Source organism: Paramormyrops kingsleyae, chromosome 14 (genome assembly GCF_048594095.1).
Source record: "Paramormyrops kingsleyae isolate MSU_618 chromosome 14, PKINGS_0.4, whole genome shotgun sequence".
In the NCBI taxonomy this organism is placed as follows: domain Eukaryota; kingdom Metazoa; phylum Chordata; class Actinopteri; order Osteoglossiformes; family Mormyridae; genus Paramormyrops; species Paramormyrops kingsleyae.
Genome location: NC_132810.1, coordinates 18,111,000 through 18,128,315, shown reverse-complemented (window position 1 = coordinate 18,128,315; position 17,316 = coordinate 18,111,000). Strand labels below are relative to the sequence as shown.

The 17,316-nt window shown below is 42.1% G+C and overlaps 1 protein-coding gene across 5 annotated transcripts in view; it reads left to right on the top strand.

Annotated features, from left to right (window-relative positions):
* The first annotated feature begins 10,367 nt into the window (after nucleotides 1-10,367).
* ralgapa2 (Ral GTPase activating protein catalytic subunit alpha 2) overlaps nucleotides 10,368-17,316 on the top strand; it is a 92,231-nt gene continuing 85,282 nt past the window's right edge. For all 5 annotated transcript variants that reach the window (XM_072698748.1, XM_072698744.1, XM_072698747.1 and 2 more), the window contains exon 1: nucleotides 10,368-10,640. In XM_072698748.1, the coding sequence (XP_072554849.1) occupies nucleotides 10,535-10,640 (106 nt within the window). In that variant the 5' untranslated portion in view covers nucleotides 10,368-10,534. The remainder of the gene's footprint in view (nucleotides 10,641-17,316) is intronic.

Genomic DNA, 17,316 nt, shown 5'->3' with positions numbered 1-17,316 from the left:
CTACAGCACCTGTTCTGAGTTTTTTTTTTTTTGGGGGGGGGGGGGGGGGGCTGATAATTTCTAACATTAGGGAATGCTATTTGACAGCATGTCTGTTGGGACCCCATCACTGCCACGGGCATAATGCTGTCGCTCGGTGTGTTCATTGAACCCCCACCCCGGACATTTCCCTGGTGCCCCTGTGTCTCCCATTTCACCCGATACGACGGAGAGAGACACCGAGATCACCCCCCCCCCCCCCCCATGTACCCACACTGAGCACGAGTGTCGTGTTAATTAGCCACCCATGGGAAACTGACTATCGATTTCCTGTCGGAACGCTGGACCTGAGAATGTCGCTACTGTTTATCTCCGTGAGGCGAGCATTGAAAACCATTAATAACGAGCAGGGAAAAACAGGCCAGTTACACACACCGAGGAGAGAATAACAGTTAAAAAACAAGCCAAACTAATGACTGATGTGAGTCCCAGTCGTCTAAGGGGGATAGAAATCACGGGGCCTTGGGGAGAGGAGAACAGGGCTACGTTAATGATGTCTAATCCATTCCTGTATGTGTGCGGACACAAGGAGAGAAACGCCACCGGAATGGGAAAGTCAACAGCGATAGACGGCACTAAATTAGCGGCGACTGATAGAAGGTGGGTCTTTCTCGCAAAGTTGAGGAGGAGCACGGAGTCGAGCAGACAGCGGGCCTGCACGGACCCCCACCGGTCCTTGTTATTTCACACCCCCGTGGCTTTCGTCTCGGGGGGAAGTTAGAACATGGTAATTCTGTGGTGAGGCGTGCAGGGGCGTTGGGGGGGGGACTCTGCAGAGCCTTCGATAATGATCCCCCACCTTGGCATCCACAATGGCGGCTTCTCATTTGTCAGGGGAACTAGCCTTGTTTTTCAATGGTTGTTTTATCTGCAAGCGGTTCTACTGAAGATTAGCTAAATTATCATCTGTCTGTAGTGAACTGTGATAATGTACCGCAACCCCGGCATCTATATTGCACTGACAATCCGCAAATCATGATTGTAAATTAAGTGAATGTTGAATTTTATATCTTAAGCTTTAACAAACAAGGTAAATGTTTTCACTGCAGGCAATTGCAAACATTGTATTGATTTATGCAGAGAGGTGATTCCTGGCCATTATTTCTGGTGCATCCTCTGCTGTGTTACCCAATTGCCCCTCACCTGCCCTCCTCCCCCAGGCCAACAGACATTCAGGGGTAGGTGGGGGCCAGCTGGACCCCCCAGGCCCCAGCCTTGTACCGCCAGAGAAGAATGCCCCAAGCTCGCTGCTTCTGGGAGGTAAGGCGAGTGAGCTTCCCTGCCAGAGTGAAGAAACATCAGGGTGGGAGGTGGGTTCATATGGAGAAGGAGCTTCTCCAGCTTGGTGGAGTGTTTGGGGTTGGGGAAGGGGGGGTACACATTCTCCCACTTACAAGCTGGGACATCCACGTACATCTACGATTCCTTCATTATCATTGCACTTTGCATGACATTCTACACAAGTGTCTTAAAATGATGGCATCAGAAGCCCAGCTTGTTGGCCATGATCACATTTGCCAGGCTGCCCATCAGAAAAGCACCCCCCCCCCCCCCATCCATCTATGAATGCACCAAAAAACAGTGACCCCCCTCGTGACCCAATAAACCGGCAGACTTTGGCTTTTAAGGAGGAACACTGTACCAGAAATAACGAGGACCTCAGCACTGCACATCCAGCTGTTGGTCTGTCAGTCCTGAAGCACATTTAAGTACATCTTTCTATGTAAGTATCACAATCAATCTGTTGAATAAATGCCCATCTGAAATGCAAGGTCAGACATTGGATAACGCGAATGCACATTTGAGAATCTTCCTTTGGCGTCCAATGCTAATGAATATGTGCTCTCTGAATACATTCTTTATTTAAGGATTTAAATGATGTGGAAACCATTTCGTGGTGGAGTTTAAAAGATGCAAGATCCAGACGTTCAGAAGGTAATTTTCAATCTAAATGAGCTTAATCAAAGCAAAGGAATTTCAATTAAGCATCTCCCTGCTCACAGCTAAAGTGTCAGTCGACAAGTTAAATTGGAATCAGATTATGAAGTGAAGAACACTACAGAACTATATACAGCATTACCATGTAACGTGAGTTTAAGATACAGACTACTGCTATTCATACAGCTACGAATAGCTTCCTACCTCTCACATTAATGGGTTTACGCTCATTAATTCCACTGCAGATTATCTGCTAAGATATGCCGTGTTTTTGATGCGCAGTTTCAATGAAGTACTCGTTGCTTCTCCTGGAGTCAATCTGTATAAGGCTTGTGTTTTAGTTTTTTTAATTGCTCACGGTACACTGTCTTAACAGGGCTGATTCGCGTCAACATGTTATTTTCAAAATTAAAAAACAAAATCCATCGGGAATTTTACTTTGTGTTGTAGGTTCTTCTACTCTCCATGATGTATTCTCCTGAAATACCTTTAGTATAAATTGGATAAGAATTAAATATGAAACATTTTAAGTACAGTTATTTGAACCATCTACAACCTATTTTATAGTTTTAAAAGACTTCTTGCTATAGATACAAAGAATGTAAAATAATAAATACACAATGAAATAGTCTTACATACTCGATTCCAAGTCTTTGCGCGTCTATAGCCTACACTGCCTGTAGAATTAGCTTCAACGAAAATTCAAAAGACGACGCCTGGTGGATTTAACGTCAACATCTATTCAGAGGGACAAATAGAAACCGAGCGCAAATACGAGTATTTCTCACCATATTTGCTGTGATTTATTGTGGCGGTTAGCGCGTTATAATTCTACGTCGCACATAACGGCATTACCTCTAGATAAAATGAAGGCAGCCCTTGTGCTATGTTATGAATATGGGCAGACGCGTTAATTCTTGACAGCCATGTTTGCACCGTGTAGTTTAAAGAAATATTTAAGGTGCTCGATACACTCATCCTATTTTTATCATGGCAGTTTTCTGTCTCTGCTTTACTCCATAGCAACGTGTTAAGCAAGCAGACTAAAACCATCTATTATTTCGAGATACATGGTGTGTGCGTGTGTCAGTGTTGTGTATGTGTATGTATGCGCACACACACACACACACAAACACACACTCACACATATATTAGTGGTTCATGGGCCAAATTCCCCGGACCACAAGTGAATATCTCGTTATTTGGTTCTTGACAATTTACCAAAACGAACTACTTCCTTTTCCTGTTATTTCGTAATATAAGAGACGCGTATTGTTGTATCTGTCGTGCTTGAATTTATTTGAATGCGATTATAAAGGATTTACTCATACTGGGTCCTTCAGTATTTAATTACATTTCTTGAATACTGATTACTGTTCACAGGTGAAATTATCATTATATGTATTGTATATTATATATAGACATGTAATGTCGTTTACTCGCAATTGTTATGTAATTAGCAATAACAAGCATCCACAGTCCACGTATTTGATCTCCTACTTGTAGCAAATATTGTATTCCAAAAACACAAATTTATATCTAGCCAAAATTAAACGCGGACAATCTTAAATATAGTTTAAATAAATAGGATACTCATCAGGTTTGAGAAAATGAATAAAATTTTACATTTGAATCGATTAAGTACGGCCGGCTGTCGGAGCTATCACAAAATTAGCCGTGCCTTCATTTTCCTGAAAAGGTTTACCTGATTCCGAAAATATTAAGTATTATACTGTGAACACGGTATGTAAGTCAACAATGTATTGTTGTATAAAATATAAAAAACAATATTTGTTGACTGTTCATTTCAGAACATTTGTTTCATGGGTTTTAATAAGGTTTAATAGGATACATTAGCTGTAATGGCACTTATATGTACAAACGGAAAGCCATAACCATACAAGAAGCGAAGTCAAGTATTTCGAAGCTCTTTATAAGAACAATTTAGGGCACACAAGTGCTTTTCAAACCTTGGAATGAATTCAGTCACGTTCTGTTTAGCGGGGGTACCCATTTGTTGGGTCACAGTGCCACCTGCTGTCTGACATATTCATAGCAACCGGTTTAAGAATTTTCTTTTTAACGCTAATAGACAAAGCATCCATCCATTTTCTTAACTCTTATCCTGGTCAGGGTCGCGAGGGACCTGCAGTCCATCGCAGGCAGCACAGGGCACAAGGTTGGGGTACTCCTCAAATGAAATTCCAATTCATCACGGTGCACATACACTCATTATGGGCAATTTAGAAACCCGACATACCCTAACTGCATGTCTTTGCACTGTGGGAGGAAACCCACGCAGCATAAGGTGAGTAGACAAACTGCACAGAGAGCTGGAGGTGTGAGGTGTGCATAGACAAAACATATGATCATTACTGTATATATGTAGTATATTTCTTGCTATGGGTATTTATTTACTATTTTTTGTATCTTTTTATATATATTCATTATAATAATGCTATATTAATAACATTCAATAAATACAATAAATACAATGTCAGTTATATATTATTTATGATTCACATATTTATGTATCTGTATATTACATAATAAGATATAAAATGTAGATCCACTTTGTTAAAAAAGAAAATACACTCAGGAATAGAAGTTAATTGTTTACAGCACAAATCTTAGAAATGCTGGTAATGTTCAACTGCTAAAGTGAGCCATTCACAAAAAGATTTAATTCTTAGACCAATTTCAGCAACAAGAAGTATAAATGAACTAGCAACCTGCAGTGATAAAATCAGATCTTGGTGCCCTTGTTGCCAAGATATGAGGGATGCAATCCTTTATGCTAGATGACAAGCAATAATCCACACTTCAAGTAAAGCTTTCGAAAAGGCAAGAGAGTAACAACGGTTAATTGTGCAGGCCAATGGTGACATGCCTGTGAACGGCGACGGGGTGACTGAGCCATTTATGCACTCACAGAATAATAAAACAATCGTGCAGTATCTGCAAACATGCGGGCCCCACGTTTTTTCACCGTCTGAGAGGAGTGTCCACTTCATCAAAAGCAGCAGCACGACACGAGATGCTTCGACGGTAACCGACCCAAAAGCCAAATTTCCTCCATCTCAAGTTGACCTCCCAGGCTTCCCATTTTTCAGCATCTATTCACCACATACATCATGGAAACCTTGAGAGACAAAACACAAAGTCTGTAAAAGCCTGTTGCCTTTCCCAAGAGGGGGTGGCCCTTGTGCACCACAACCCCAGTGCAGAATCCTGCACTCCAGATGATGCTCAGACCTTTACCCTCCACCTTTGTGAGACAATGAAAATACACATTTTATTGTTTGGTGCCGGCCGGCCGACTGATGGCCGATAAAGGCCTTTAGGAAAATGAGTGTTTATGTAAGTTGCAGACACCCACATTGGTATGTTCACAAAAGCGTCAGGCAGAATGACCTAACCCCGTGTCCATGGCCTGTTCTGCATGACTTCTGCTTTCATTCTATTGACTGTCTAGTTTTGTGTCTGCATTTTGCTGCATGACATAACTGACTTTCCGTAGTTTCCGAGGCATATTTCCAACTGTGATTCCCTCAGCTATTCCCTCCAAGTCTTTGTTCTTTTTTCCTGGTCTTTTATTGCAAATCACAGTGCAATAATTGGCAAAAGCATCGTATTATTTATTGCCTTTTATGTAGACGAAACTGTGTAAATACATGCACATATAATGTTGGCTTTCCTCTTATGAATATTATAATGGCTTGATCTTACTTTGCTATAATTAGTCAATGTCTTTGTATTAATTGTTGTAGTTCTTGGAAAACACAACAACAATCATTCCATGTGGAAAACACTGTTTGGGGAAATGCTGCCACCTGCTGATGAAGCATTTCCATCTTTTTGTAAACTTACAGGAATGACTGCTTTTGGACGTGTAAAAACACCACTTAACAAAAACAGAATCCACTTATTCATTCACACGAGGGAAAATTATTCTGTATGAACTGACTAACAACTTAATGGAGCAGATCTCAACAGCAAAATACCTGCAGTTTATATGGTATAACGGTACTCGTATTTGTATTTTAACATACAGATTTATACGTGGAACATTTCCTGGGGAAACAGGTGTACATAGGAGAGGAGAGCATGGGGCAAATAGCCAATGATGGCTCAGTATTTCAAAAAGGATCCGGCACAAAGTTCGAGGTGAGTCCTGCGGCGTGAATTGCGTCTGTTATGACCGTGTACCCCACTTTACCTTAACGCCCCTTTGGCAAGGCTGAATGCATTGTGGAGAGTGTAATTGGATTGCCTGGCTCTTCCACGTCTTTTTGGGGTAACACGAAGAGAGGGAAATTAGAGCACAGTGGGTAAACTAAGCTCAGGGTTACAAAGCTCAGTAAAATAAGCCCTACGCCTTCCCTTCGTCCTGCAGCGTGATTCAGCGCGTGACCTGCGGTGCCATGTAACACACCATGCCATGTGACGTGCATTGCAGTGTAATAATGCATCTTCTGTTACAGTGAAATATTCCATGTGATGCACTGTAATTTTGATATCGCATCAAGTCGAGAAATACAAAAAATGCAATGCATCCATAGACAGTCACAAGAAGTAAATATATGTGACTTTAATGTTCTCAAGGAAGAGTTTTGCTCTTTGAACCTCATGTTTAAAAAGTATAAGATTAAAGATGTTTACCCGGTTTAACGCTGAACCCCTGCAGGGAAGACTCCCAATTACAGTTATTTTTTCTTTTCAGTTCTCTTTCTTTCCTCCTTTTTTTCTCCTCGCCCACACTCTCCAGAGCCTCGGCAGCCCGGCGGTCCTTGAAAGGCATCCTCCAGGTGGGATCACATTTGGGTCACTTTCCCACAGTGCGGGTGACGCCTGACCAATGAGAGGAGGCTTGTGGGTACAGCGTCTGTCAGGTGACACACATACGTGGTGCCCATGACCCCTGTGCTTCTTCACTTTAGCTGTAGTGGGTCTGGGATCAGGGCAGTAAATGTTTCCGCAGCAGGTCTATAAGAGGTCACTAAGCTTTATAGGCATATACACTGCTTGTGATGCTTCAAATAAATCCATAGTGTCTTGAGTTCAAAATTATGTGATGTAATGCCTTTTCCACAAGGTTCCATGCTTTGTACTATGCCACTAGTGTGGTTTGTTATTTTATCTGACAAACTATTCAGACTGACAGCAAATGCAATGCCGCCTTGAATAATTAAAGACTTAATGGACAGGAGAATATGCATTTTGTCTAAGTGCTAAGTAGCTCAACAATAACAAATACCCCCCAAAAAAACTCCTTTCCAGTTCATAAGGTTTAACTTAATTAGTCCATCTAATTTCTTCAACCGACTCTGCATCTAAGCATTAACTTTTCTTGTTTGGCTCCAGAAATTAATTTCCCAGAGATTTTCTCAAGTTAATTTGCCCGCATGCTAATTATCTAAAAAATCAATTAAAAACAACAGGACGCTGAACTTTACTGAATGCGGCCGAACCTTTAGTTCACTTAAACCACAGGAGGCCCATAAATTTAGATTTCTATGTGTTGCCCAGTAAAAGCCTTGGGGAGTGGGGGGGGGGGGGGGGGGGCCTCAGAATAAAGCAGCATGTGACCCTCTGCCCTCTGTCCATACCAGTCCAGCAGGGCACTGACAGATACACAACTGTTAGCAAATGTTTCCAGCAGCCCCAAGACAAAAAGTCCATCACTTTGTTAAAAAAGAAGATAAACAAACATTTCCAGTGATTTGTAGCTGGCGCGGCTCCTTCCCATCGCGTAGAGACTCCATTGATCAGTTCACTATTTGCCAGAGGTTTTCTTGCTCCTCTGGGACACACCTGTCATTTTCACCTTTTTGTATGTTTTCTCTGATGGAAGATTAAATGAAAGGTGAAAGATGGCATGTGAAATTCGCACCCACTCATATGTCTTGGTAAATCTATGCATCTCTAAAAATACTTGAATCTAAATACTGCAGGCTACCAATACCTTCAACATAATGAGATGGGGACGGTGAGAGGATCAGTGGGCCAAGCCTCTGTGCCTGTGATCAGAAGGTTGCTGGTTTGAGCCCCGGCCTCAGCAGAACAGTCTCATGTCTATGGGACCTTGAGCAAGGCCCTTAAAACCCCAGCTCAAAGGGCACCGCATATTGGCTGACCCCTACGGTATGGAGAGAAAAACGGGGTAGGCGAAGAGAAGAATTACAGTGTACCTGGACTCGAACTTGTGCAAATGGCAAATGAAGCATTAAAAAAAAAAAAAAAAAAAATGTATAGAGGTGATCGTTAAATTTACTTTCTTTAATATACCTTTATATTTTTAGACTACAAATTAAATCCATGTCCATAAAGGTCCCTAGTAAGTCCCAATACATATTAATTATTTTATAATTATAAATAAATCAAAGTAATAAATCAAAACATATTTTGAGAATGGATGAGTAAATGCTGTTTAGAAAACTGACCGCTAGATGGCAGTTTTGAGTATAATTTAATCCACACCATATATTAAAATGTTGACTTAGTCCACCTCATTCATCAAACAGATATAAATAATATGATGTTCTCTTAGTCTCTAATCTTTTCAGTAGGTTGTCAATCTGTCAGATGCTGCACCTGCTATATTTTAAGTGACATCAATTAATTGCATCCAGTGTTGTGTATACATTGTAGGGCAAGCTGCAGACACTGTAATGCCAACAAGGCTGTGCTTAGAAGATGGATGGATGGATGGATGGATGGATGGATGCAAGCATGCATTACATAGAATATGCTTTTATATGCAATTGTCAGCTGATATAATGCATATTCCCTCTGATTTACAGCTCTCTAAGGGGATACTTAGTAGTTCAGACTCCACTACTATTTACAGACCTGCTGCAGAGATTAGCTAATTGGGTAGAATAAAAACACAAGAAAGAACAAAATAGCACAACAAGAGCAACACTGTGGACTTGCATATTGTTAAAAAGTATTTTTATTATGACATTAGGGGGCAGTGTGAGGCTGTGAGCAATAAGTCACTGGTTCAAACCCAATCTCAGCACATCTGTGGGTCCTTGAGCAAAGCCCATCACCCCCAGGTCCTGGGTGGCTGCCCTTCTCGGCCAGCTTGCCCCCCAACAGAGAGCAAGTTGGGGCGGCGTAAAGAGAATTTCTCCACAGGGATCAATAAAGTATCAGTTAATATTTTGTGGGAATCTCCAAGACCAAACATGAACCTTCTGTAAAGACTATGTCTGTTACTGTCTTGATATATTACTACATTTTCTAAAACAAAGTATTCACATGAAATCTGGAGAAATGATGAGAACCACACCAAGGTCTTACTATGAAGTGCTGTTAATATACTGTGATTGATATGGCAATGAAGTTGAAAAAGTACACTTCAGTAATGAAACGTGAAGATAGTTAGCTGTTTTTTTCTTTTCCTAAACCTCAGAATCACTTTGCAGAGTGAATTATTTACTCATGCTGACCAGAAATACCATTTAATATATATTTACCCTTCACTAGCAAGTCCCAAAGACTCCTTGCCTGGCTGTCAGCTGTACACATGCATACCACATCATCGTCATACATCAGACAACCTCCCAAATCACTTAACTCATTTGCTGACAGCAGGACTTGCCGTGCTGATGCTCAGGTACATGGGAACAAAATATTTCATTATGAAATGTGGTCATTGAGATTGTTAGCTTTCGCAGAACGATTGTTAATGGATTCAGTATTAATTACAGAACCTAGTGACCAAAAGATTGAATGAAGACTATTTGATGCACTTTCATTATGAGAAATAGTGTTTCTGCAACGTGACTAATTTTGATGAGTAGATTTGGCATTTTTTGGAATGAAATGCTAAAATGTAAAAGATGGTGGCAATAAATATTTTCAATGATATTGCACTTCATTTTAACAAATTTTTATCGCTTCACACCTCTAGAGTTGTGGGCTTGATTCTTTGTCCTGCTGTGTGTGGAGTTACTGGCCGGGTACTACAGTGTCCTCCCACAGCCCATGGATGTGTGGGTTTGGTGGACACTCTGTTGATCCTGTCCATGGTGTGTTCTGCCCCGTGCGTCCCGCAACAGGCTTCTTTCTCTCTGTGAGCTCTACACTGAATAACCAGTAAGGAAAAATGTATATAAAAGGCAGCTGTGATTACAGTTAAAACACGTCTACGAACTGCAAAACCCTTGCCTATTAAATTTTCAGACAGTTTGAGGACAATGAAATTTGACAAGCATCTTAAATGATGTCTCTTTAATAATAAATAACCACCTGCTTTTTCAAAGTGGTCATTAAAAATGAAACAACAACACAACAGCCTCGCCACGCCGTGGGATAATCGGCGTTCGCAGACGTACGGGGAGCGTAAGTACGTCGAATACGTCACGTCGGTACTTCCGTGTTTACACGCCTACGAAAAGGGGGAGGAGATAGCGAGCGCGAGCGGCGTACGTTGAACCGAGCGAGGGACGGAGCGCTGGTGGAAAGGAGAAGAAAAAAAGTGACATACGGAGGACTGCATGGTGAAAAGGACTAGAGCCCACCTTTAACAATAGCCTTATACAGCGGAATGTTTTCTCGAAGGAATCATGGAGATGTCAAGAAATCTACACAGAAAGTTCTGGACCCAAAGAAGGATGTTCTGACCCGTCTCAAGCACCTACGGTCACTACTGGGTGAGTGAAGTGACACCACCGGTCCGGACGGGTACCGGGCAATGATAGAGAAACGACGCGTGCCGAGCGGTGTCGCGCTACGTACGGTTCGGGCTCCGCACGCGCGTAACGTCGAGGGTCGCTTAGCTTAGCTAGCAGGTAGGCGACGTCAAGTCGTGCATCCAGGTATGGCTGACGAGTAACGACAGGGGCAGCGAGTCATACTGCCGTGACTAGCCAGCTAATCTGCGGGATGCTAAACACAGGACCGGACATGACGGCTCGGTTCCGACTGAGGCACCCGCGCCGCTTGTCATTAGCCGGTTCTGGTCGATCCATGGAGGGGCGAAAGCCCACTTGCCCCGAGGCTGCGCGCCTGTCGCGGCCCCCGGAGGCTTCTCTCTGGGTTAAAATCCGTTCCATGCGAAGACCTGCTCCCCCGGAGTAGCAAGAAGGGACCCACTGAGGGCTGGCGAGCCGCCTGCCGTCTGCCTGGATGGCTACCCGCTCCGTTTACGGGAAGCTCTGGCCTCCAAGATGAGAGCACGGCACATAAGAGCAAGCGATATTGCTCTTCCAAAGTGATTTATTTCAGTTAGATTAAAACGGAGGGACAATAGCTTTGCCTTTGAACTCCATCCCTGCAGAGCCCCCTGTAGATCGACACCAACCCGCCGGAGCTTGATGCGGCCATTCAATGCGGGGTACGCAGCGCTTGATGGTCTGGGACGTGCTGGATTGTGCTGCAGATCATCTACCGCTCTTCTTTGCGTGAACCCGTTTCGGCCTGATAACAAAGGGAGAGCACAATAGACAGCAACGACTAGGCTGCTTCGTCGAGGATTTTAACTGGATAGTCAGCTAAGAAATGCTCCGTGACCGGGGAGCGGTTGTGTTGTGATGTATTGGCTTCAGCTGCGTTGTCTGATCTGGGATATAGTCATTAGAACTTAAAGCATGTTTATGCTAGACACTGGAAAGAAATGGAGAAAGCAATTGCTTGATAATAAAAGAAGAGTGCTGATGCAGAGCGAAGGCGCTTTGTTTGTGTACCGTCTTGGCGAGGTTTTCGGATACTCAGTGGGCGAACTGAATACCTTATTTATTGTGGAAACGGAGATGCCTGTCTGAGGGGTTGATTTCAGACAAACTTGATTTCTAAGTAAATTATTTGATTGCTGATAACGGGATTAGTTTTTATCAGTGAGAATTCTCTCATCTGCCTGGTGGGCTGAAATTGTACGACCATATTTTATCTGAAACTTAAATTTTCTGTACCCTCGGCTTCTTAGCATTTGGGGAAACCTCGAAATACCTCGGTTTGGCCGAGTCTGTTGTCATACGGTTGATGAACTGACCCTCGTGTTGTCTATGTGAATTCCCCCATCTCCGTGGTTGATACCCAAGACCATTATTGTTTGCTTTGGTGTGTTTTTAACCCCTTGTGTCAGTACTGCATATCACTAGAATGTGTGCCTCTGGGGAGTTGGTGTGGGTTGCATGCTTTTGGCTGTAAGCTCGTCGTGGCATTGGGTGCCTCATGTCTCAGCCATGCCGTTCTTACTTCCGTAGCTAGACCATTTCTTACCAGGCTAAATTGGGCCTGGTTCCCAGTCAGTTGGCTTGGGACGACAGAGCAAGTGTGAAGGTGTCACCTGAGGTCACGATGGTCCATTAAGCTCTCTGTGGGATGTGCCTGTTAGGCCCTGTGGCCTTGATCCACAAAGCGGCATTTATGCCGCGCAGCTTGATCCAGCTCCTGGTTAAAAATATGAGATAAAGTTTATGTGCCTGCTGTACAATGATTCCACTGCCTCTGCAGCAAGAATTACATGACATTACCTGTTACAGCATCAACAGAGATCCTGACCAGCACTGTGGCTCGCTTTACTTTTCTGGGACTTTCCCCCGCATGTTTATCATAGCGTAAGTAATTTTACATACTGCTGGCTCTGTGGCACTGCGTTTTTGCCAGAAAGAGGATTTCCTCTCACCAGCTGGTTCCTGCAGGAACTGAATCTCAGGGTGTGTGATGGGGAGCCGTTAGCAAACGGACCTTTCTGTGTTCCTTGTCTGCCAACTAGCCTTCCATATTGTCAGTGTACTGTTGTGGATGATGGGTCAGTGTGTCACACATATGCTATTAAGGGCGAAAAATAAAATCAAACAGATTTGAATCCCAAAACTGTAAAATTTCATTTAGCTGAAATCAGAGGTACCAAACCCTGCTGTTTGAGTTACCATTCGTTTCAGTATCAGCTATAGCTTGATGATGAGGTAGTATTAATAACTGTGTGCTTTGGAGAGAAAATATTTTGCCTGCCTTTAAACATCTTCCTGCTTCCTGTAGGGAAACTAAACTTTGGCAGTGGATGTTCTGCCCGACTAAGGTATTTGATCACTGTACCAGAACAGTGTCCTGTCCTTGCACCTTGGCACAGATGCATACTATTTCGGTCTACATTTTAGCATTGACCGGCTGTAGTGGGGTGAGTGTGGACATGTGGACGAAGCATAGGGATTCTTGCACTGGTATCCGAATTTGAGTTTGAGGTATCTTGTTGTTGTAAGAATTTAAAAGATCAAGACTTTCCTCCTGGGATCAGTAAAATTAATCTAAACTAATAACGAATTACATGAAAAATTATAGTTGGGTTTATTCAGCTTGACATTTTAGTTGAGTTATGTATATCCAGGTCCTTATTCAGAATTGGATTGGCAGTTTTGAGGTTACCGTGTAACTACGTATGTAACCACTGTTCCTTCCTGCGGCCAAAAGTGTTACAAGTTTGAAATGCAATTTGAAGGCATCGCTGGGATCTCCACAGCAGGTTGTTTTTATTTTGGTGATTTATTGACCTGAAGGTGCCACAGCTGGTTAAGCTAAGGTGGCTAATAATGAATCGGAGACCAGTGAGTGACACACTTGGTCAAAGTTACTCTTTAAAATGTATTCAGGTCTCATAAAATGCTTAGATTCGACATGCTGGCATTTCATTCCAGGTCCAGTAATTCTTTGCATGCCCCCAAGGTTATTCAAAGTTTCCTGCAGTTCTTTCCTTTATGTTCTGCAATAGTTTTCATAGTGAGTTTGCTGTACAAGGATTTGTCAGATGGTCCTTCTTGACTGTCTCATGCCCAACATATCAAGTTCAGCCCATTTCCTAGGCTGCACAATGTCCTCTTCCTCAAATACAGGATGAACTACCTTGGGGGGAAAAAATGGAATTTGCCAAACCAGCAGACTCCATGGTAATCTTTACACTAGGCTGAACTGAAAGTCAGATTAGTTATACATTAGTGATGTCGGCCACGACAAGTGTGTTTATGTGTTCTGGTTGTAACGTGGTCTTGGCAGTCAGCCTCTGCCTCTTGCATATACTTCATGAGTCATGTGCTGCCCGCAATTTGAGAGACAGCTCTCTGCCCTTAAAATGCCCTTCTGTGTAGCCTTCATCGGTTCTCCCTACTAAATTCCTATAGCAGATCAATTGAGAGTGCATTCATAGACTGTCCAGTTCTCTGAATTGAGTTCAAACAAGTCACCTGAGCCAGAAAAGCAAAGAAAATACTGAGAGGCTATTGTAGGTAAATGCGCACTTATGTTGTGCTGGTGATGGCGAGTTGTGTATTGTGTGGAGGCTGTTGTACCTCTTCACTGTTGGAATGAATGAGGGCAGGAGGATGAGGGTCTGCAGAGTAGCTGGCCTTTTTAAGTGGAGATTATGCAGCGTTGGGTAGGAAGATAAAGACCCAGCCATGGCCTTTGTGAACTGAAGAATGTCATTTTCTGAAGCTTTGCTTGGACCTCTTGGTTCTTACTTAGTCCCTTTTCAAGAACAGTGTTTAAATTCTGCATATTTCACACCCTCCCCAACAATAGAAATTATTCAGAAAGGGTAGTGGTGCTCTTTTGCCTGGTTTTTCAGTGGTTTTCATTGGGAAACCAAAAAACTTTCATTTAAAAAATTTGATTATGAGAATAGTCTTCATTTGTTACATTTTGGCACTATATGCATGTTAGGAATATTGAGAATGCTACCAGTGTGTAGTGCTCTCCCTTTTCTAATTTAATCTCTCTGGTGTGTTTCTCTTTTTTTTCGTAAGTTGGCACTACAAGCATACATTGAGATATGACTGTTGACTCTTCAAGTTTGGTTGATGGGCTGTTATTGTGAAGTCAGGACTATAGATTACAAAAATAATCACAAGCACCGTGTTTGCATTTTGTATCAGGAGGGGAATCCAGCTGCTGCAGTGAATGTCTGTGTCTTTTAATCATTTACTTAACTCCATGCTAAACTCCTGCTGCTGTTTAGCATTGATGGGATTTGGTGCTGTTACCCCTCCCTTTTCCTGCATTTTGTCCCTTTTCTTTGTTTTAAGTTAATGACTAGCATTTTTCATCAAAACACTGTTCTGGAACCATCAGCTGAATCTTGTATATCTTTTGAAATGCTTCCATTTTGATTGTGGCTGTGTTTGATTGTGCCAAATGGAGTGAATTACTTGTTTAAGAATGACTTTGTCTGCACTGCTATTGCTTTGACCACTAAGCAGTCTCTGAAATCATCCAACCATGAATCGCACAGTAATTGCTCTACCTGTCTTATTAACCATAATTTGCGTGAGTGTGCAGCTCAGGGGCTATTTATTTAGCAGAAAATATTTCTGGTGAAAGCCTCAGCATGCTTTGTACTTGAACAGATTGTAACAGATGAACAGCAATATGTATATAAATAAATAAACGGTGACAATATTGATAACTTATGGCTTTGTTTATGGTGATTGGTTTTTGAAATATAACAGCGTGTCTGTGTTTCTACTAAAAGACTAAATCACTAAGTTCTTTATTTTGGTATTGGGGTTGATTTGTATGTACATATATGTATTTGCAGTTGTTTGTAGTGTTAAATTGGGTCTGATTTGCATTTGTGTTTCTTTTATTTGCTTGTAAATAATGGGGTACCACAAAAACGATAAATGATAAACCTGTAGTACACAGTTATCGCCTCCGGAATCTAATGCATTCCTAAAAGTGCCTATCCAGTAGCGTTTCCAGCCGCCTCTGTCACTGGAGCCAGGTTATGTCTGTGCTATCGCCGAGGGCGATAACGTCAAAGTCATTGTGAGCGTGGCTGGGCGCGGATGAGGGATGGACAGGTTGGCTGACATTTGAAAGTTATTAGGCATAGGTTGTCTCATGTTTCTTAAAAGATGGCAGAGTCGTGTTTCTGTTTTTGGGACACGCATGCAGGATGGCATTGTTCAGCCCTAGGGTAGGCTGCTGATCTCACTTGACTTTTTTTCCCCTGTTACACCCATGTTGTGCAAACCTGAAGGGATGATTGCAGATTCTGGGATGAGTGTGGCTTCCTGTACAAAAAAGTCTGCCTTCAGTCCACATGCTAAAATTGCCTGTGATGCAATGGCTTGTTTATGCATATATATATATGTGTGTGTGTGTGTGTGTGTGTGTGTGTGTGTCTATATATATATATATATATATATATATATATATATATATATATATATATATATATATATATATATATATATATATATATATAGCTTTTTTGGCATTATCTGCTTGAAAGGAGAACTGAAACTTCTTTGCTCATTGAAAGCAGTTTTTGTTGCAGTGTCTTTTTGCTGCAGCCAGATGCATTAGTCCATCCACTCTCCAAGTCTAGTACTGTCAAATGTCGTCATAGTAGGTATTTGCTCTGTGGTTCTGCTATTAAATGGCAGTTGTTGCCCCTGCAACCACTGGGGAATTGACCTGGAGCAATGTCCGTTTGTTTTGTATCAAATGCAGGAAGTGATGATTGCGTGTGTGCAGTGTCACAGCACAGTGTTGACTTTGCTTACCATCTTGAGACAGACGTCAGACCAAACATCTCATTCCTCTGTGAGGAAAACAAACAGCACTAGTGGTACATTTAACCTGAGGTCTGAACAAGGTACCAATCAAAACATTAGGGCTAACGGACAGCTGTTGCTTAAAATAAACCATGCTTTTATGTTTTTTGGCTTTTGGAATTAATTGATTTTATACCCTGCTGTTTGTCAGGCACATATAGTTTGGTCTTAAAAATTGAAATACTAAAACACCAGCCATGGTTTTTTTTTAACATTTGGTTTTGCTGTGTTTTGTTTCATATTGTTGACTTGACATTCTTATGTTTTTGGAGAACACCAGGTCAGTCTAATTTTTACATTTTAGACCACTTCTCAGCATTAAACTTTTACATTACATTGCATGTTTATCATTATTTGAATGTGCAGAAAAATGTAAATAATAGCTGTGTGCGTGTGCGTGTGTGTGTGTGTGTTGGGTGGGCGAGAGATGACGATTCTGAACCATTTTCTTGCTGCAGAAATTGGTTAAAGGGCACACTCAGTTCCTGGTTGTAATCCTTCCCAGTAATGGTAAGGTGATTGCCATACACAACTCACTGCGTTGGTTCACCTCTGTCTGTTCAGTATTGCTTGAAATTACTGATCTATAGTAGCCTATCCTACCAGCCCCCACTCTGGGTAACTGTCAAAGTCGGTTACTCACTGTTCATGTTGACAGGCGGGTGGGAGGAGTGTTAGAATCCTCTTGTGCTACCAATCACATCTGCAATCACAAAGCAATAGGCATGATTGTATGAAAGAGAGCGTAGTATTAGTCTCCAGATCAGAAAAGGTT